General features: G+C 39.6%; 1 protein-coding gene across 2 annotated transcripts; it reads left to right on the top strand.

Annotated features, from left to right (window-relative positions):
• The first annotated feature begins 2111 nt into the window (after nt 1–2111).
• Nucleotides 2112–20873, top strand: coq8aa (coenzyme Q8A-a). 2 transcript variants are annotated; one of them, XM_079255469.1, is made up of 17 exons: nt 2112–2194; nt 5088–5187; nt 5779–5861; nt 6020–6267; nt 6357–6552; nt 6650–6716; nt 9626–9700; nt 12780–12908; nt 15069–15154; nt 15323–15463; nt 15812–15893; nt 16417–16510; nt 17780–17921; nt 18063–18170; nt 18288–18353; nt 18472–18558; nt 18880–20873. In XM_079255469.1, exons 2-17 carry the CDS (start codon nt 5094–5096, stop codon nt 19174–19176), a joined length of 1995 nt encoding a protein of 664 aa, XP_079111595.1. In that variant the 5' UTR covers nt 2112–2194; nt 5088–5093; the 3' UTR covers nt 19177–20873. The 2 variants fall into 2 exon arrangements, with proteins under 2 accessions (XP_079111595.1, XP_079111596.1); XM_079255470.1 differs by lacking the exon at nt 2112–2194 and adding an exon at nt 2489–2545.
• The last annotated feature ends 786 nt before the right edge of the window (nt 20874–21659 follow it).

Genomic DNA, 21659 nt, shown 5'->3' with positions numbered 1-21659 from the left:
TGGAACATCCCATACTGGAACCAGAGAAAATCAACAACGGTCACTGAAGTAAAACCATTTATGTGGATGGAAGATACTAGCTATTCTGTAAACAAAGGCTGTAGGGATGAGGGAGAAATCTCTCATAATGTAACAGATTCTTGATGAACAATAAAAACTAAAAAGTGTGGTCGTTGCCTCTCATTCATTTCAGCAAAAGATTGATATAACAAAAAAATACTGCAGTTTTATGGCTCACCTTAGAAAATAGTGACAATTGATTCATTAAATTCTATCTGTCTATCTCTCTCTCTCTTTCTCTCTCTCTCTCTCTCTCTATCTATCTATCTATTACACCCTCACTTCCATACCTGACAAGCCCCCCCAGTGACTCTGTGGTGCTGTTTGCCTGCATTAATTGCTGTGTTTGCATGAGGGTTATTTGCCATTCAAATCACACCTGTCCACAACAGCAGCAGCGTCCGGAGCGAGTGGGAAAGAAAAGACGTGATTCATGGAAGGTTCTCTTCAGAAGAGGTTTTTGAAAGGGGGTTTGGCCTAAAGTGAACCTTTAAGGGTCTTTTTGCAAACAGATACATTTCAAGGGAAGTTTCTTTTTCTTTTACTTTTTCCACTTCATGGACTGCTGAACCTGCCATGTTTTATACCCCATAAGTGTCAGCCTTCATGAGGGATTTGCCATCTGTAGTACCATTTTCTAGAAAGGTGAAAAAGTTTACATTTTTCTAATGCCAAATTGCTGTAAATGACAAAATGTATCTAACGATATCTCCTCATAAACCATTTTTACTCTCAGAGTGGTTCTGCTCTGTATGGTCTTAAATTATTGCTTCACAAACAATAACAATAACAAACAATAATATATATATATATATATATATATATATATATATATATATATATATATATACATACATCTTGGGTTGTTAGATTGTTTTGTCTTCAAGCAAGTGTTACAATATATACATATATATATATATATACACACATATATATATATATATATATATATATATATATATATATATATATATATATATATATATATATATATATATATATTACTTATTGCACAATATGCCCTTCTTTTATAAGCGGATTAACCACAAAGAATAGGATAAGTTTTCTTTGAATAAAATTGTCACAATGAATATATTTTCACTTCATAATTTTACTTAAATTGATTAATTAGTGTAGCTTCTTTTCACATTTAAAAAGTTCAATATCTATCATTTTAAAATAGTTTTTTTTGTTGTTGTTTTTGTTTCAGAGTTATTCATATACTGTATGTAAACTGGAATTGGTCAACCAGAAGGATGTTTAAGTTCTTTTCGTCCAGGAAAAAGTTACAACCTTGTTTACACAACACTATATAAAGGCTACGTAGCGCCCCCATTTGTCTGTGCACTGACATTGCAGCAGTCCAGAGAGAAGTTTTGTTTTGATTAATTTATTTGATAAATTTCTTTAATTTGTCATTCATTTAGAAATAGCATTACCGTTTACCAGATAGGCTACACCTATATACGTAGAAATCTGATTTTTTTTTTTTTCAAATTAATAGTAATTGGAATAACACAATTCTATTTCTATGTTTTTGCTCTGCTAATTGATAAGTAGCATGAATACCATTCAGCACATATCTCACTGTTTTACTATTTATCGAGTTAAATGGATACAAAAACAACACAGTCAAGGAAGGCGGAGGATTACAAGAAAACACAGGGCCTCACTGACCTCAATGCACTATCTCTTATCATCAGCAGATGGCAGCAGAGGCCCATTTAGGTAATGGGTCAGTGGGTTTATTTCTGTCGGATGTTTACTGTTTGACTTTACCCCATCGTGTATTGCCACGGTTTGGGGGGTCTTTACGTCCTCTAAACGCAAATTTTGATTTTCGTTACCGGTTGTGTTGCAGGAGATAAACATCCGCATCCAATCAGCACTTTGTTTATCTTATCAAGCAACAAGCAGCTGGGCGCCTGCGTGTGGTTTTAGCTCCTCCTCCTATCAACAGACGAAGAAAGACCAATAGGAACAGAGGGCGGGCGTGCGAGTGAAAACATACTAGAGCCATGCATAATCAAGGTTAAACCAAGTTTATTCCATCGCTTCTCCCTATATATACACCACAAAAGAAGTTTAATGATTTCGTGGGAAGAACTTAGTGGATAGAAAGGTAAACTGGAAGGTAAGATGGGCGGAATTTTCCTCTTTGTTACATGATGTAACAGATGTGCGTTAAGTGTGAGCAACTTGCTTTCACTAAGGCTCTGGATGCAATGTGACGTTGGTAAATACGATTTGACCTCGTGGTGACAGACAAACTGGATTAAACGCTGCCAGCAGCAGCAGCTGCAGTAGGCGTGGGACTAATAGCAAAGAAACTGTAATTCCTGCTGCAGTCCCTTTAAACTGAAAAAGAAATATCCAGAGAGCGTTGTTATATAAACAAGGTGCGTTTGGTTTGAGTCGCCTCTCTCGTTTGACCTCTGGCAGACTTGGCGAAATCGGTAGCAAAGATCCTGCACGACAGCTGGTGGTGAGTTGTTTGGACACTAACACAGATTTTCAAGAATTAATGGTCGCAAATGCAAAATATAGCACTTAATATTTTGTTGCACCTTTTTGCAATATCTCCACCATCGCTTTAACCTAGAAAATCATTACGTGCAGAATTCCGATGAGCGTGCTGACGTGCATGATACATGGCGGATCTATGGCTTCTTTTAGGCTACTTATGCACAACTTAAGCTAGTAACAGTAACTTATTCAGTTAGGCGAATTTGCATAACCCCACTTTATCTTTTTTTTTTCCACGCTCAGTCTGTGAAAGCAGCGCTAATGCTTGTTTAAACTGTTGCCACATAAATGCGTGGCACGCGTTTATTATTGCAGAGTCTCGTGGACTCAGGCCCGCGAGGAAGTCTTTAATCTCAGATTTTCCAGGGGACCACTCTCGTTAGTTTGAAGGCTTTTGTGCAACAACGCTTTTAAAAGGTGAAGAGAAGTTGTTAGCACAGTTAGCAGTGAAGGTGAGGCTTATTTAACATTGTTTCTACTCTTTACCTCGTGACAAATATGTTTTTTACTTAAGTAAACAAACACTCATTAGAATATCTTTGTGTTCAATCAGCCTGTTTGTGTCTCTTTTAAAATGATTACTTTTGCATTTGTGACCATTATATGGTAATTAGAGATAAAATTAAGTTTCTCTGTGTTAATCTGACTTGTTTTCCCATTAACATTATACTGAATAAACAAAGTTGTCCATAAAGCTTTACATATCTATAAACCTACTTTGGTAATTTTTTTTTTTTTTTTTTTTTTGTCTAGTAGTCGTGGAATAAAAAAAAAGGTTATGTAAATGAGTTACAACCACCAACCTGTTAATATTATGATAATAACCACAGCAGTTCTTTTTCAGTGGAGGATGAAAAATTGGAGGTTTTAAATAAACCATGTGCTGCATCTTTGCTATATAAAGAACAGTACTCATGGCTTATTATTAATTAATAAGTAGCTATTATTTCATCCCAAAAACATTTCAACCACAGATTGCCTTTCCTGTTTTGTAATCTTGCAGGGAAAATGATCTTACTCACATTCCCGTCCACATTTCACCACCGCTCAGCTACTGGAAGCATCACCCAGTTTAGGCTCAGGATCAGTAGTCAAGGGCAGTGATGTTTTTCTGTTAGAGAGCCATGAGGTGTACTGAACAGCATTCAGACACTAACGCTCAGTATCTATTTGGAGCCAGACTACAGCTTGTGCAGCAGACAACAGCTGAGGCTTAGGTGTTAGTACTGAGGATGTACCACACAATACATGTGGTATCGCTGTCAGAGTAAAAAAAAAAACCAAATTACCTTTTTAGTTTTTCTCTCTGCAAAAAAGGGAAGAGTCCTGGGTCCATCTTGGGCTTCACATCTGCAGTAATAAGTTGGAAATTGCTCAATAAATGACATTTGGTCATAAACTACCAACTTCTCCATAAGAGGTTTCAGGATAATCAGTTAAATCTCTTGAGGGAGTGTTTACACTTAGGAAGATACATGCAGAAAAGTCTGTATGTGTAGATTTAGGACAGGAAGTGTTTTAGCCATATGTAAGCTCCCAAATAATAACATGTTTATGTCAATTTACAGCGAGTTAATAGGTAAGTTATTTCTTAATTCTCAGTGTTGACCATAATTTATTTCCCTTCATGCTGTTTTGATAAGTAAGACGGGATAGACACCCCTGGTTTTGAGTCTGCTGTCGGAAAACATAGAACAACCCTGAAGGAGAGCAGATGACCCACTTACTGGCTGAGTCAGTCTGTGTGTGCAGGGCTTCACATATTGCTAAGACTATCTCAGCCCCAGCTTTTTTTTTTTTTTTTCTCCCTCTGGTCCAAATCCTAACTGAGCTGGGTTAAAGCACGTCGTCACACTACGGGAGTACAGCACCTACACTACAATAACAGCAGACAATTGTAATTTATGGAGATGGCAGTAAAATCTCTGCTGTTTAGGTAAGATTCCTGGATGAACCATGAGTTGTATTCATAAACATCACGGTTCCTTTTAGTATTAGGCCTTAGTTAAGCCTTAATAGAAAGCAATCTCACAGCCCAGTAAGTAATATAATGAAAGAAAGACCTTGAACATGAACCGTACACATGCACCCACGTTTTGCTCATGCACTGAAATAGCTGGAACATTCACTGTATCTTGCACTCCTCCCCTTTCGTTTCCAGTGACATTTTCAGATGAAGTCCTGGACTGCATATTCACAGCTTACATGCACGGGATTGCCTTTCCTTTCTTGTGTGTGTGTGTGCCCAAACAGGGACTGGAGGTCACGCATATTTATAGGCAAAGTCAAGACAGCTGTGTATGATTGTGTGTGAATATATCTGTTGGCAGCGCGGAGCATGCTGACGATAGGTCTTATTTCTTTCCCTCTTTAGGTCTTTGTCCTTTTATCTTTCCTGGCAAGTTAATAATACAGTTATGTATAAAAACAATCCTTCTTTTGCCTGTGTATTTTTAGTTAATTTAACCTACATTACTCTTTTCTCTTCGCTTTGTGTTCAGCTCATCATGGCGAGCGATATGATATTATTGATGCGAGGTTTGGCTAAGTTGAGCCAGGCAGTAGTAGAGACTCAGAGCAACACGCTGCGCAGTGGTGCAGGTAAGTTACAGCCACCCTTTTTTTCCCCGTTTATGAAAAATACTTTGTATAATTTGAAGGGTTTTTTTTTCTGCAGGTCGTCATATCACTAAAAGAAAATAGAAGTGTCATTGTTGGACCCATTGTTAACTAGCACCATGACGATAGAAAGTCCACTGGGAGTTTCCCACCTTAAATGATTTGGTAAACCAGCAGATGAATTTCCCTTTAAATAAACACATAAAAAACCCATTCCCCTTCTTTTTTGTCCACACTGGCAACCACAGTCTCACACATTTAAATAGAAACAACACTGATGGCTGGTGAAAGTGGCATGATGTCTGGCTAGTTTTCAAGGCTCTGCAGCCATGTTCTGAAACTAAAAAACCAAACAAAACTTAATTCATCCCAAACAGAAATAAAAAAAACTATTGCAGTTATAACCAGTGTACAACGGTTGCGCTGCTAAAATGTTCCTCTACGGCAAAAGTAAGCAAATATAAACAGACGTCTGTCTGGCACTTATAGACCAAACAAATACCAAATGGTTTGGGGACAAATGCATACCGTTACATCTTTAATAAATTGTTTTATTTGGTATTTGTAACCCAGCGGTCCAAGGAGTTGGTGCCGCTGTCCAAAGTGTCCAAGTGGCTGCAGAGCAGGGCATATCTGTGGCCATGGTAAAGATGCAGGTATGTCTGTGTCTTTTGGGAGTCCGTAACATTCTGAACTTCTGTGTAGTTCTCAGTATTTATGGAGAACATTTTCTTGTCCTTAGTATAGACAGGAGGCTGTGTGTTTTTGCTTTGTTAAAGCGCTACTAAGTACCAGCACCTTTTTGTTTTTACAGGAGCTCTCCGGTCAGCAGCAAACTGCCTCGTCAGAGTCTGAGTTTGACTTTCCTCAGGACGATGTTGCATTCACGGCATCAGAATTAGGAGAGGAAGGCGCTGACTACTCGGCTGACCATTCAGGAAGCAGTGCTCATGCAGCAGCAGGGGGGAACCATGTCAGCGGTGAAAAGTCCATTTTTGAGGGATACAAAGATCCCAGTAAACAGTTTAGTGGCCACACCAGATCGTACCATCAAGACGCCAGGTATAAATAATGTGTGCAGTCCACAGCTCATTAGTTTTAATGCTACTTATCTCAGGTGAATGTAATCACTTGTACTTTGTATGTGGCAGGCATTTCCTCGTGAAGCATCAGCTATACAGCCAAAGCCTGAACAGACATGTGTGGCAAGAGGTTTATTGTAGACATTCAGCGAGTCAGCTCAGAAGCTACCATCAGGACCCACCCTCAGTAGGGGGGCTGACAGCTGAAGACATAGCAAAGACCAGGCAAAGCAAAAGGGCCGATGCGAAACCACACAAACAGATGGTAACTCCTGCGCCTCACTTCCTTTTCCTAAACATACATGTGCATAGGTGTTCGTATGAACTTTGTCCACTCGGTGATCACACTGTGTCTCCCCCAGCTAAGTGAAAGAGCCAGAGAGAGGAAGGTGCCCGTGACCCGGCTTGGCAGACTGGCAAACTTTGGAGGTAACAACTCTGTTCCTGGTTCTGACTCTTGGATGATTCATTTGCTGTATTTCTGACTATGTCTGTAGTCATGTGTTGCTGCCTCTCTATGTGCAAGTACGCATGTACATCTGCAACAAAGTGGGCATTGTGTAACCATAGCTCAGAGCCTGATGCATTGTCTTTGTGACTTTTAGAGGAACACACCCCAAAGGCAATTTTTGTTACCAGAAACTGTTTAGGTCTTAGATATATTGGGATTCGTGTTTTTTGTTTGTGCTGCTTCCTCGACACAAGCTATACCTGACTCCTGTCTTGTTTATGCTAGATGCAGAGAGAGATTAGATGAGTGAGTGACTGTCTTGTAGCCTAACAATGTAGCTTTCAGTCTGATTTAAACCTGCTACTTGCCTCTGGGATCACTGGTTGTAGAACAGTTGGTGTGTTACTCTGTCTTGAGGTGTATACAATGAAGACGCCACTGTTTGCACAACAGCAATGTAGATACAAGAAAAATTGTCACGTTTAGCTGGAGCTTCACGTAAACAAACACTTTGAGCAAGTAGGTGAAAGGTCTTTTTAAAGGAAGTTGAAATATTCCTCCCGACGTTGTCTCCGTTTTCACTGGCCTCTAAAGTAACGTGAAGATTTAGTCTGCAGTTCTGTGCTGGAGATGCAAGAACTACTGAACTACAGTTACAAAGTAGGAGTAAGTCCACTACTGCTGTGTTTACTGTCCAGGTAGTGTGGCACCTTCCTACAGAGCTGCTCTGCTGTTCATATTTTTGTACTTTTTTAAACCTTTTCTAGAGCCTCATTATTTATGAATGCAGAAAAAGTGGTGAAAATATTTAGAATTTGACAGCAAAATGTATAAATATTGTTGAATTTGCCCACATGAGGTTGTGATTCACTTTATACTAATTGAAAAGTCAAGTTTCGCCACTAAATGAACAAGAAAAGCAAGAGTAGAGTGGAGCAGATTTTGACCGCTGCGACTGCCTGTTGGCATAATGTCACCTGCACTGGCAGCACTCCATTGTCACTATGAAGTCTTACTGAGACCAAAAAAACACCAAAGCTGGCCAAGAAATGAAGAAACTTTAACCCTAAATAGCTCTAGAAAAAAAAAAAAAACAGCAAGTGTTACAAACATGGGGAAGTGTTGTCAGAAACCAAGAGCGGCGACATGTTGCAGCTGCTGCTAGAGGTTGTGCTGATTAGTATATGAAAATTTATCTTGGTATTCATTTATTTTGAAGAAAAAAGTGAAATAAGTGCAGTGGTGATAGTTCAAATTCCAGCCAGGACCCATTTTCTGCACCCCTTCTGTCTCTGACCCCCTTTTCAAACAGTTCAGCAACTGTCCCATAAAGTCCTCCAGAGCCAAAATAATAAAGTTCTTTCTCGTCTAGATTGCTGCAGCTCAGCATGTCTTTTAAATAATCATTCTTAAATCCTTTAATATGTACGCGAACACTGATCAGCAGCTTGTAACTTCATTTCAGTGAGATGAGAGGTGGGTAAACAGCTGACACCAAGTTAAACTGGAAATATGAAGGACAACATGAACTGGACAAAAGTAAACCCAGAACAGTCTCAGATAAATCAGAGCGGCCTGCCAACACAAACATGTGCAGCAGAATTTAACCGCAGCTCATTTCTCACATGTAGGATTTACTGTGGCTGCACCGTGATGCAACACGGAGAGCCGAGATGATTCAGCATGTTGACAGTGGTAACATTTAGAAGGTGTTGAAAAGCGGGGGCGAGGTGGTGGAGGAACGTGGCTTCAGCCCGTCCTTCACTCTCCTGTGACGTTTAGTAACAGTTTCATGCTGGTTTATTTCTTTTTATTTTCCACAAATGCAGGTGCAGATTTCAGACATTTTGAAGGTGTGAGATACACAGCTCTGGGATTCATAGTCCCATTAATGTGCTGGCTTGTTTCCCAAGCAACGGCATTTATAGTAGCCTTGTTGCTATGCGTGTTGCTTTTGAAGGGTTTTGCTGAGGTTTGTGTAGGCTTTTGAGTTTGGGTGTGAAATGCCATTTTATAGGACAAGAATGGCTCTCTAAGGAAGGCACATGGCAGTGTTTATGCAAACATACTCCTGCCATGTTCAGCAAATGATGGACAGACACTTGTGCTTGGTGTGGAAAAATACCTGTCACTCAGACTTGCTCCAAGAAATGCTGACCTCTTTCTTTCTCTGGCTGAGAGCTGCACGCTCTGACATCATACAGCAGTATAGATGTTGCTGACTTATTTTCTAGATTTATTTTTGCACATCTGAAGTCCTTAAAAGCAAACGAAACAAAATACGGAAATGTCAAAACGCTGGATATTGAATAGGTCACGCAAGTTAAAACGGTGCTAAACTGCATGCAGATCCTGTCAGGGATTGTGGCGCACGTCCTCGCTACCTCCAGGCACGTGGCGTCTAAAAAGTACAATCTTTTAATGCTTGTTACAAACAAGGCAGAGCTAATTCAGTGTTTATGCAAGACACACAAGCACAGTGTATCCTGCTACCTTTACATCTCAGATTTGTTGCTTTATAGAGACCGCTGGCTGATTATGTAATTTGGGGTTATGTAAGGTGGAAACTTGGGATGAAGCAACTTGTTCAAAACAATCCTTTGGCGTGTACGGTCACAGTTGTTCATGTTGTCAGTTCGGTTTATTGAAATACATAAATAAACAATGCTGAAAAGTTTCTGGTGGCTGTGACAGTAAGATCGCTGCCTCTGGGTTCCCTGATGGTTTTACTAAATAGACGTTTGTACATCTTTGCATCACTGTACTTTTAAATCCCACTACTGGTACAAGTGCTTGTTTTTTCTGTATGATAAATGCACCGATGCATTTGTCTGCATAGCAAGCTAGTTCACACTGACAGCTTTCCCTCTGTCTGTGTCTGCAACAGGACTGGCTGTTGGTTTGGGTCTTGGAGCCTTGGCAGAAGTCGCGAAGAAGACCATCGGACTCAATGGTGCTGCAGGTAAGGGCTGGTACATATCTCACAGGTGTGGGACTGTTTGTTTTGGCTTTCCACTGCCATAGTGAGGCAGTGCTTAAAAAATGGAAGACCTTGTTTTGTAAGTGCATCTTGGTTTTGTTTATTATTTTATTTATTTTGGATGGTAGAGGATGTTGTAGCAGGTGATGCTTTTGTGCTCACTAGATTAACATCTGGAGGTTTTATCCTGTTATTTCTTTATTTATTTTTTACCACAGTTGAGCCTTCCTGGCTTGAGTTAACTTCTAGCCAGTCAGCATTCAGTCAGTACATAACAACAGCTCCACATCCCGCACATCCATCAGGCTCTGCTAAGGGACATGTGTGTTAGCAGCATTATGAAAAAACACACCCCACTGGCTTTTAGAATTCATTTTATAATACATTTCTGACTCTTTCATTATTAGTTTTTAATGGTGGAATAATTCAGCAGAAAATGAAAACTTACCTTCTCTTGTCTGTGAGGTGAAATAACAGCCACATAAATTTGATCAGTCATGTTGTCAGCCTTGGTTTTGAGTCTGTAGCGGTCTAGAAAAGCTACCTCTTGTAGTTTGCAAATATTAGTTTCAGGGCAAGGTTGCCTTAAATTTGGAAGAGACTAATGGTGGGTGGTTCTGTAGATGTAACGCCTTTAAAGTCTGAGGTCAAATGATACTTTGGTGACCACTTTTTGCACCTGTATTTTCATTTCAATTTTTTTTTTCCATGTTAAGGCTCTGTTTTTTTTTTTTTTGGTTTTTTTTTGTTTCATTCACAAAAAAGCCGAAAAGACTGTCTTCTTTACTTCTTTTAGGCATCATAGTGAGATTTTCCCCACCAACCGCACTAATGGTGGTTCAGAGTCTGACTTTGAACTTGTTCTTTCTTTTTTCACTTGCTGGCTTCAGCACTGGAAAAAGGGTGCCATTGTAAGCACATCTCCACGAAAAAAAAATAGCTAAAATGCTGTGACCACTATGTGTAATAAAAATCCAGAGCCTGTATAGCTTTTCAATATTTAATTCAAGAGAAAACATTTAAGAAACTAAACATATCCATAAATGTGAACTGGAAGCAAAGAAAAATGGCCCCAACGTTTCACTGTTTCTTTTTTTTTAAACTCTGTTTGCGGCTAATTTTTAATAATGTCAGGTGTCTTAAAATCTGCTGGTGTTGTAGAACCTGCCAGGAACGACGTGTATTGTTGCTCTCGAACATTGTTTGTTTGTAAAAAAGTTGATCATCATTGTAAAGGACATTCAACATGTTTAAAACTGTGTTTGGAAACTAGATGGTGATATTATGACAATCATTTGTTGAGACAAGTCAAACAGTGTAATCAGTGCTTGTTTTTGTGAAGATGAACTGTCTCACTGCACCATGATTCAACTTAAAAATTCATATCACACTACAGGAAGGGTCAGATATATGAAAAAGTTGTGTATTGACTGGCTGTGGAAAGAAGAAACCAGTGTTTATCTAAAACCAACTTAGAACTGGCTCTCACCCGGTAAACAACCTGAGGGATTCCTGCGTTGTTTTTGTCCCTTGACAGGCTGTAAAAAAAGACTCGTACCACAAGATAAGAAGGGTAGAAAACAGTTTCTAAACTGCTTGAAAAGCTGTGTAGCTTTAGATGAAAAAACGAGCCCATGCCTACTGATCAGCAAGATAGTTTACAAAGGTTTCATCAGAGCGATGCATTTCTGTCTTTTTTTTTTTTTTTTTTTAAATTTTTGTTTAGCAAAAGAATGTGGAAGGAGTTGTCCATCTGCTTTCTTAATGAGAACACACCCCCCCCCCCCACACACACACACACACCCAGACATGCACACACCCCTCATAGAGGCAAACCTATTTTCTGTCATGCATGTTACCACATGTTACACACACTTTGAGTGCTTTTTTTCTTGACCAACTTGCCTCTAAAGCAAGCGCCCCTACTCTCCTCCCATAACCTACTAATCCAGCAACAGAGACTAAGCTGAAACAGTGTGCACGGGAGTAAATCTGTGACATTTGTGCATCTGCTGGTTGGTATTTATCGTTATGTGTGCTTTAATCCCACTTGGAACGCTTGTGAGTGTGTGTGACGAGTAAATCTGTTAAAGCCTCGGAGGGCAGACCGCAAAACACACTACCTGACGGCCTACTAACACACATACACGCTGTTGTACACTGTGTGAAAGTACATTTTTGTACACACAAGCATATGCTGCACAAACACTAGGATTTAAACTGAATTTTTTTCTGTCTAAAGGCTTCATGTGTACAAATACACTGCATACTGACGTGTTTCTCACACAAGTCTGTCTCATATTGATTCACTGTGGCGACCTGCAACAGTAGTCATGGTTTCACTGTAAGCTAGCCCATTCTGTCCCATCTTAAGTTTCCCTACCTGCAGGGGTGGTCAGCTCACTATTGTGGAGATTCACAATGTTATTCAGATGCTTCTTCAGTCAGTCTGTTGTCGGTCGGTGTAACTTAAGCCTCACATCTGAATATCTCGTCCCCTCACTTATTTGTCACAAAGTTCTCGATAATTAGAGCATTTGCAGCAAAAGCAGGGCTGGATTGTAAAGTTATGAACAAAATGTGGGTGTGTCTTTCCACATGTGAGGCCTAAGGTCTAAAGTTGGACTTTTGTGTTGAGACACTTTTGTAATAGAGCGGCTTTATGTTTACCTTGTGATGCAGCTGGATTCTCACAGGATCATGAAAGAAGTTATTGGCAGGCTCCGTGTTGTGAGGCATGTTGTGTCATAGTCCTTTACTGGCAGCTACAGGCAGGTTAGAGGTGTGGTGCGAGTCAACAGTGGTGGTTTCCACACAGACTAGCTTTAATACAGGTATTTAACTAAAAAAAAACAAAAAAAACCACAAAAAATAATTTTTTGAATTGAAAAAAGAAAAGTTTTCTTTACTAGTTTTACTTGGACACTCAAGCATTGATGTGATTGGTTAAAAGTTATCTGTGGTTGAAAGACGTATTGAGGTCACCTGCTTGTCTTCTCTGCTTGCTCTTGTTAAAACGGTTTCCAGTTATTCTAATCACACCATTGTTGTGCTTTCTCAGGTGAAAATAAGAAAGCCGTTCTGGACTCGAGCCCTTTCCTGTCTGAGGCCAATGCTGAGCGCATCGTCCGAACCCTGTGCAAAGTCAGAGGAGCTGCACTGAAACTGGGACAGATGCTCAGCATACAAGGCGAGCCACAAACGTCCACCTATTCACACTCACACTCAACCTTTTTTTTTATTTATCTGTTTATTCTAAATAAAGAACTTGGGAATAAGTCCGGCATTTTATAAATGCATGACAAGCTTTCTTATAGGTTTAACAGATTAACTTCAGCTCTTGTGGAAGGAAGCAGTCTGTATATTAATATTTATAAAATGTTTTAAATCTCTAAATCCAGTCCAAGACTCCTTCTCTATCAAGACTTACCTTAATGGGAAACATCTTATTAGTGTCACTGACAGTGGCAGCAATTTAGGTCATATACTCGCCGTAGAGGTTAAAAAAAATAGCTGAACTGGCTTCAAGCTGCTCTGTGACAGCTGTTGGATCGGCACTAACACTCTGGTAATTTGATGCTGGTTTGTGTTCATACATAAACCCCAGATAATACAGATGCATGGCTAACAGCAGTCAGTAAACATTCCTTTAGCACTGAGGTTACGAAACCAGTTCAGGTAACAGGAGTCAGCACATAACGGCTTTGTTTATTGCTGTTGCCCCACTGCTTGACCTTGCCGAGTGTGAGCTTTGTTTTTTTTTGGTATTCATGCTGTGAGCTGCAAACTTTGCACAGACAGCACGGTGCAGTAAATGGAATAAGCAAGCGCTGTAGCAGAAGAGAAAAGGACATGGGCCTCTCAGTGTTTCCAATAAGGGTTCAGCTTGATGGACGGACCTAACATACATGTGCATGGGTACCACTGGAGCCGAGACCCCTATCTTTCAAGCAGTGACAAGTCCGTTCTTAAATCATGAGTAAAGAGGTTACAGGAGCCTCACTGTTTTTCCACAGGGACTGTAAATGGTGGAGATAACTCACAGTAATGATCTAAGTGAGTGGAGTTGTGTAAATGTGGAGATAAAAACACTGCAGCGGTCATTGCCCTCTGCTGACATTTCTCTGTTATGGCAGGAATTCAGCGGTGGGCAGATGACTCGCCAGCCACTGTACCCTTTTGTGCAATACTAGAATAGTGTTAACCTTGAGGGGTGTGAAACGATTTTTAAATGGTATGTAATACTTATTATTAATACTGGCAGTAATGTTAGCCAAAACCAATCTTAACAGCTGACTAGAAGAATAGTAGGACCTCAGTTTGCCTCTGTGACTTACACAGTAATGCAGAGGTTCCCAAACTTTTTCGGCATGGCCCCCCTTTCATCAACGACAACAATGTTGAGCCCCCCCGTCCCGTCACATGAACCAAAGAAACATACTAAGAAATGCGTCATTTGTTTAGTGACTGTTATGTAGTTAAAACAATGTCATTGTCAGTATTATGATCCCTTCTTCTGCTTTAGTTTGAAACGTTTTAAACCAGGAATCTCTTCAAACTTCTTCAGGTGAGGCGAGTTTTTTAATGAGACGGAAGCTGCTTTAGTATAACAACTCTGCTAGATATGATAGTTTATTTTACGGTTTATTTCTAAAGTAACTGCAGGATTTTCTTTGTATTCATGATGAAAAGTCCCCAAGTGGTGTTGTAACTTGTTGGACTTCATAATATTAGAATATAATATTTTGATACATGCTAAAGACTGTGGTCTCTCCATTACCCATCATTGATTATTACTACTACTTGACTGTTACTTGGTCAAGCAGGTGTAGATATGCTGCAGCATATTTTCTCTTTTCTTTTGTAGTACTTGAAGTCTCTCTTGTTGATTTATCATCATTGGTACTTTTACAAATTTGTTCAGTGCCAAAACTACCAAGTTTCATTCAGCTTGCTGCATCCCCCTTGCCCCCCCCCCTCCCACCCGTTTTGGAACCACTGCGGTAATGTAATTTAACTTGGCTCTGTAAAGTTATGTGTCACATCAGGAATGCAGCGTTGTTGGTTAATAGTGCTTGCTTTATGATTCCCTAAATCAGTGCATATTTTAATACCAGATCCTAAATGCTGATCAAACATTTCAGTAAATAAGCAGCTTGATATTGAACTGTTGTCACAGAGCCGATGTTTTAGATAACAGGCAAACTACGATGTCGAGGTTTTGGTGAATATCTTCTGAAAACAATCCGAGTTATGGATCGGTTTTACAGCTTTTCTCAAAAATTCAGATCTCTTGTCAAATGTGTTGTCTGAAAATTTTTAGTTTACTGGCTGTTTTTCTTTGTTTTAGATGATGCATTTATCAACCCTCAACTCGCCAAGATCTTTGAGCGTGTAAGACAGAGCGCTGACTTCATGCCAATTAAACAAATGACAGTAAGGCCCAGATTATTTTGCTTAAACTTGAATCTATTCATTTTACATGATGAGGTGATAATGATTGTCTCTGGAACGGTGACAAAACTACTATAAAATAACATTTCATTGCATCGGTAATTGAAGAAACAATCTGTAAACAAAGTACGTTTACTTGTCTGTTTACAGAAAGCTCTGAACAGTGACTTTGGTCCTAACTGGAGGGACAAACTAGAATCTTTTGAGGAACGTCCATTTGCGGCGGCCTCCATAGGGCAGGTTCACCTGGCGAGGATGAAGGATGGCAGAGAGGTGGCCATGAAAATACAGGTTAGGATATAAACGTTTTTATGCACTGCATTCTTGTGTTAGAAATATAAACACTGCAGCTGGAGCACTTGTGTTTAAACCACAAATAACCTGAACTCCCTTATCTGCTGACTTCATGTACAGATCACATCAGTCAAGCAAAAATCATACGTTTACTTGTTTACAGAGAAATACCTGAGCTAAAGTTGTTTTCTGTCTAAACATCATATAAACTCGCTTCTAGAAATTGTGTGTAACATGCTTCTAATAAAAGCATGGGGGGATATTGTATTACAGATAATAAATATAGTTATAACTGTTTTATTACAAGTAAATTCAAATGCACTCCTCCCTTCTGTCTGGTTTCAGTATCCCGGTGTGGCACAGAGTATTAACAGTGATGTTAACAACCTGATGGCGGTGCTGAATATGAGCAATGCTCTACCTGAAGGTAATCACTGCAAGTATATGTATAGACAGGAGGTGACATAATTAACTTGACCTTCTTGAGAGGGCGGGAATTGCCATTGGGTGGGTGCTCCCCTAATTTAATGGTAGGGAAAATACGGTGACAGTCTGCTTGGACCATGTGACATTTATTTTTACATACTAATAGGAATAGACTTGTATTAGTGCATCACCTGCTTCTCTTTAAAGGAATAATAGTATAATCTAAACTGTTGGATTTTCACTTAACAATGTGCTTTTGTTTATTTCAAATGCCATAAAGACTTTGTGAGTAAAAAGTCAAAAGGGGTCATTACTGGTTCTGCTTAGACATGCTGAAAGCGGTTTTCTACTGCTTTTTTCCCCCCGATCACGATACATTATTATAGATTAAAATATATTTTTTTGACAAGATATTTAACAAAAACTCTTAAAGAATGTGTTTTTGCAAACTGTGTTCCCATGTGTTTTTCTTTTTTCATTTGTTTTTTTAAATTATGTTTTTAAGCTACTAATTTTCTCTGCAGGTCTGTTTCCAGAGCATCTGATTGATGTGATGAGGAGAGAGCTTGCACTGGAGTGTGATTACATTAGAGAAGCCCAGTGTGCGAAGAAGTTCAGGTACTATTGCACACGTTGGAATTAATATCTGTCATAATCTTTGATGTAAAACTACACATCGCGTCTTATACCTTTGCTAGCATTCAGTTTTCTTTGTTCCAAATGCACTCTGGAACAAGACATGATGTGCCAGAGATGCTAAATTGGATTCAGGTCTTTAGGTCAGTCCATAGCATCAGTGCCTTCGTCATGCAGTAACTGCTAATACACTCCAGTCACAAGCATTGGCGTCCATCAGAAACCCAGGTCCAAATGCAGCATCTGATCTGGCATCAGATCTGAGGATCTGATCCCAGCACCTAATGGCAGTCAGGGTAAAGTTTTGCCAGTACTTTGAGGTCTGAGTGGCCCTCCATTGATATGCTTCCTTAGACCATCACTGACCCACTGCCAAGCCAGCCATGTTGTAGGATGATGTAGGCAACAGACTGTGTCTCCAGACTCTCACCTCTCACACATGTATTCAATGTGAACTTGCTGTCATCCACGAAGAACACTGGGCATCAATAAATGAATTTGCAAATCCTACTGCTGTCTGGCAAATACCAATCAGGCCCTTGTAGATGTCAGACTCTCAGACTATCTGACTCCTCGTGGAGTCAGCTTCTGACTATCTGAGTGGAAACATGCATGTTAGTTGCTTCCTGGAGTTAATTTTTGCAGGGCTCTGCCCAATCTTCTTCTGTTCCGCCTTGCAAAAAGGAGCAGAGAAGTGGTCCTCCTGCTGGGTTGTTGTCCTCTTATAGTCCCCCTTCATGTCTCCTGAGTCTTGGCATCTTGTCCATGTTTTCAATGCTGTGCTGGGAGACACAACATTCTTGCAACAGCCCAGACTGATGTTATCCTGGTAGAGCTGCACTACCTGAGCAACTTCTGTGGATAGCTGACTCCGCCTCATGTTGCCTCTAGCAGTGGAAAAATGCAAACCTGCCAAAAAATCAGCGAGACGGGGTGAAGACAAGGAACAATCTTGTGGCCACCGCCCGCTCCACCATTTCTTTATAGTGTTGTTTGCTGATAGACTCTTGGTTCCACCTGTTGTCTCAGTGTTGCATAGTGATATCCCAGAAGTGTGAGAGACTTTGAATTACATGGTAATGATGAAGCTTTCCCTTTTATTTTTTTGAACAGTGTAGTTGAATTATTTAATTTCTTTTTTCCTTTTTTTTTTCTTAAACATGTTCATCTATGTATAAACTCAACACTGAATAAGGTGTAGCAGTATGCTCTGGTGGTACTTATCGTTTTCTCTGTTTGTGTTTGATTCAGGGAGCTATTGAAGGATGATCCATTCTTCTATGTCCCAGAGGTGATCGAGGAGCTGAGTAGTGGCCATGTCCTGACTACTGAACTTGTCCCTGGATTTCCCCTGGATCAGGCAGAAAGCCTCTCTCAGGACCTGAAAAACGAGGTACGGCTAACAGACCAAAGAGAGGCAGAAATGACAAGATGTACTTTCTAAAGTCATTTTAACGTTCATTTTCATTAATCTGTTAAAAGGGATCACCCCATCTTGTCCCTTGAAACTTATACTTGTATGTTTCTATCTCAGATCTGCAAGAACATCCTGTCGTTGTGCCTCAGAGAGCTGTTTGAGTTCAGGTACATGCAGACCGATCCAAACTGGTCCAACTTCTTTTATGATCCACAGACACACAGGGTGAGTCTATAAGTAGTTATCCCAGGAGTTAACTTTATCTGTTATTCATGTTGGAAGATGCATCACAGACATTAAGATCAGACACTAAAGAACTTCATTCTTCTGCTGAATCTTTAGGTGGCTCTTCTGGACTTTGGTGCCACAAGAGGGTTTGATCAAAGTTTCACTGATGTCTACATAGAGGTAAGAGCAGGCACCTGAGCCCAGTCAGTCATTTCACAGTTAATGCTGCATAAAGAACTGAAGTGAACGTCACTTGAGAGCCTGAAGTGATTGTTGTGATGTGTGTTTGCCTTTGTAGGTAATCCGTTCAGCTGCTGAGGGCAATAGTGAAGGAGTTCTGAAGAAATCTATTGAAATGAAGTTCCTGACGGGGTACGAGTCTAAGGTGATTATCTTTTTATGTCACTTTGCTCGCTCTACATCACATACCGTGCCTGGGATGCTGAGAAAACTGAGCTTATTCATTAAATAGAAAGCGATATTTAAGACGCAGCTGTTCTTTGCTCTGGTTTTGATTGTTTAATGTTTCTAAACACTGTGATGAGCTGAGAATAAAAGGGGAGGATGTTGCCATAAACCAGGCAAATAGGACATACTGATGCTTGTTTCTTATCAAAATGGAAGTGAACTTACACCTTGTTTCTGTTTTGTGACCACTACAAGGATGTAAACAGTTCTTTTTTTTTTTTATAACTCTTGTGTCCAGGCTATGATAAACGCTCACGTAGATGCAGTGATGATCCTTGGTGAGGCTTTCGCCTCTTCAGAGACCTTTGACTTCGGGGCCCAGTCCACCACTGAGAGGATCCACAACCTCATCCCCGTGATGCTTAAACACCGCCTCACCCCTCCTCCGGAGGAGACGTACTCGCTTCACCGTAAGATGGGTGGCTCGTTCCTAATCTGCTCCCGTCTGAATGCAAAGCTGCAGTGTAAGGATATGTTCCAAGCAGCATATACGAAGTACTGGGAAGGTCGCACACCCCCATCTAAATCTGCCTAAAGCCAGTCAACGTCAGACGATATTGATGGATTTGTCCTGGGGGCCAACAGCAAAAGTGCCCGTTGATGGTGAGGTTGTTGGGGGGGAAGATGCTGAACTGCAGAGCGAAGGCCATGCTACCCGCCCTTATGTGGTGATCAAGCACCAGTGTGTCTTTCCTATTTTGGGCAACCAGCTATAAGGTTCTAAAATACCATTAAACATAACTCAAAGGAAACTTTTTTTTTCTGTTATAGGGGGAGCAGCAACATGGTATTTACCATGTTTTAAGCTACGTGTGTATTGCCAGAACAAAAACCATGAATGTAAAAAGTTGTTGTTTTTTTTTAAAAGTTTTATTTCTTCTCTAGTATTGTCAACCCAATTCTAATATTTTTATTGCATTTTTTATTGCTGTGTTAGTTTTGTTGAACTAGTAGATAATCTGCCCAATTTTCCATTTACCATACACCTCATTAATGGTAACCATACAATATAGATTGTATCAGGCGAAGAGACCTGAGCTTCAACTGTAAACTAAATACTGGAAAGATAAAGCAGTTGACAGTTTGTGAGCAGCACATGTCCAGTATTTGACCAGGACCGATGTGTCTGCATCACCAATAAGTTAGTTTCTAGTCATTACAATTTGATTTAAATTGTCTGCATATTAACAAGACAACATATGTTCATGTGTCATACATAGAGAAACTTTGATATTACTGAAGCCATCCAGACTGCAGCGGTGATGATGCTGCTTGTCAAATTCTGTTGCTGTTTATAGCTCATTGCTTCTTAGATGATTTATTTTCTGGGCATGACATTGGACTGTTGTAAATGACAACAAGGATCTGTATGATTTTATGAACCTTTAGATGAGGTATGATGGCATAAATATATATATTAATTATATACATATATATATATATATATATATATATATTAATTATATATGTGTATGTATCTGTTGTCAGGGTTCTGAAAATGTATTTAAACTGTCCATATGGGCCACATTTGTCATTTAACTCCAGCTGATTTTTTTTCCAGTGCACTACATATTCTCTTTTTCAGCATTAAGGTTTTCAACAATCAGTTGAAAATGGCCTAACTAATTGATAGTAGGATGCACAGGTCCATGTTCCTCTTTTTTTTTTTTTTTTTTTAGTACCAGGTTTATTGAAATGACAAACAAATCTTGCATCCACTTTGGGGCCCGGGTATCATCATGAATGTTGGTTAACTATAGGGATGGTTAGCCCTCGTCGTTGTAACGCACAAGATCAGCTTGTGGGCTCACCTCGCTCCCACGAGTCTGTGATATCGCCACTTCTCCTTGGGTACAAAATCTACCTTCACCTTGGAAGATGTGTGAATGTGAAGGTTCTCAATGTTCTGCTGTGTGGATACAGGTATAGCAAAGTTTAGGTGTGAAAAGCGGGGGAGATAATAAATAAAGATTAATGTGCCTGTTGTTTTCAGACAGTTTATAGCTAGAAAATATTAACTTTCTATTTCATATTATGTCTCTGGTTCCAATTTTATAATCAAAATTCAATTTTAACTGAAAAATGAAATAAAATATTATATGAATAGAGTAATTCTACCTTTAGGAAGTGGCTCTGTGTGTGTTTTTTTATTGTGGTCTCAATACTTTAAATCGGGGGTATGTACATTTAATTTAACTGCAATCTGGTCTGTTGACGTTGACATTTTTATTTAAAGGAAATGTAGAACCAGACCTGCCGTTTGTCTTGCTTATTTAACATTAACTTGGCCAGCAGTTGAGGGATTGATAAAGTCCCTGGAAAATTTGATACACATTTACAAATTACAAGCAATGAAACTTGGATATCTGGATAGATAAATCATGCCAGTAAATATGCAAAGTAAAATAATTACAATACAGATACTCTGGAAAACACTGCTGTGATTTTGTAGTGCTGCAGTTCCCCTTGGTGTCCACTATATGGTGCTATTGGATTCTCCCACAGAGAAAAAGTAAGATCCAGCAAGTGCTAAAACACACTGCGTCCTCATAAAGGAACAAAGCAGAAGCAAGACAGGCAGATAATTATCTAGAATATAGCTGACTGTGTGTCCTTTAAGACATTTGAAATGTAATTTCAGCTTTATTAAACAACATCCTGTCAGCAGACATGGGCGCCGTTTGACAACAAGATGATTGCCTAAAGCAGCAGTGATTGAATTAGGGGGTGTGCCACCAGAGAACAATGACTTCTCACAAAAAACTCATAAACTTGAAATACTTTAGGCTTAAACCTTATAATGGAAGCTAAAACATCCTGAAGAAACAGACTGAGCTACTTTTGTTATGCCCTTTTTTTTTTGCAGAGGCTTAAGCTTTTCCTGGATTTTATGTAATCTAACTAATTCTATTTATTTACAGTCTTCAAAACTCAATTTCAGAGCTACTAGCTGTGGGTTGACAGCCAAGATCACATGACAGCCAATTTCTTCCATTTCCTAAAGCTGTTGCCAAGGTA

Source organism: Telmatherina bonti, assembly GCF_933228915.1.
Source record: "Telmatherina bonti genome assembly, chromosome: 16".
Taxonomy (NCBI): domain Eukaryota; kingdom Metazoa; phylum Chordata; class Actinopteri; order Atheriniformes; family Telmatherinidae; genus Telmatherina; species Telmatherina bonti.
This window is presented reverse-complemented; position numbering and strand designations above follow the sequence as displayed.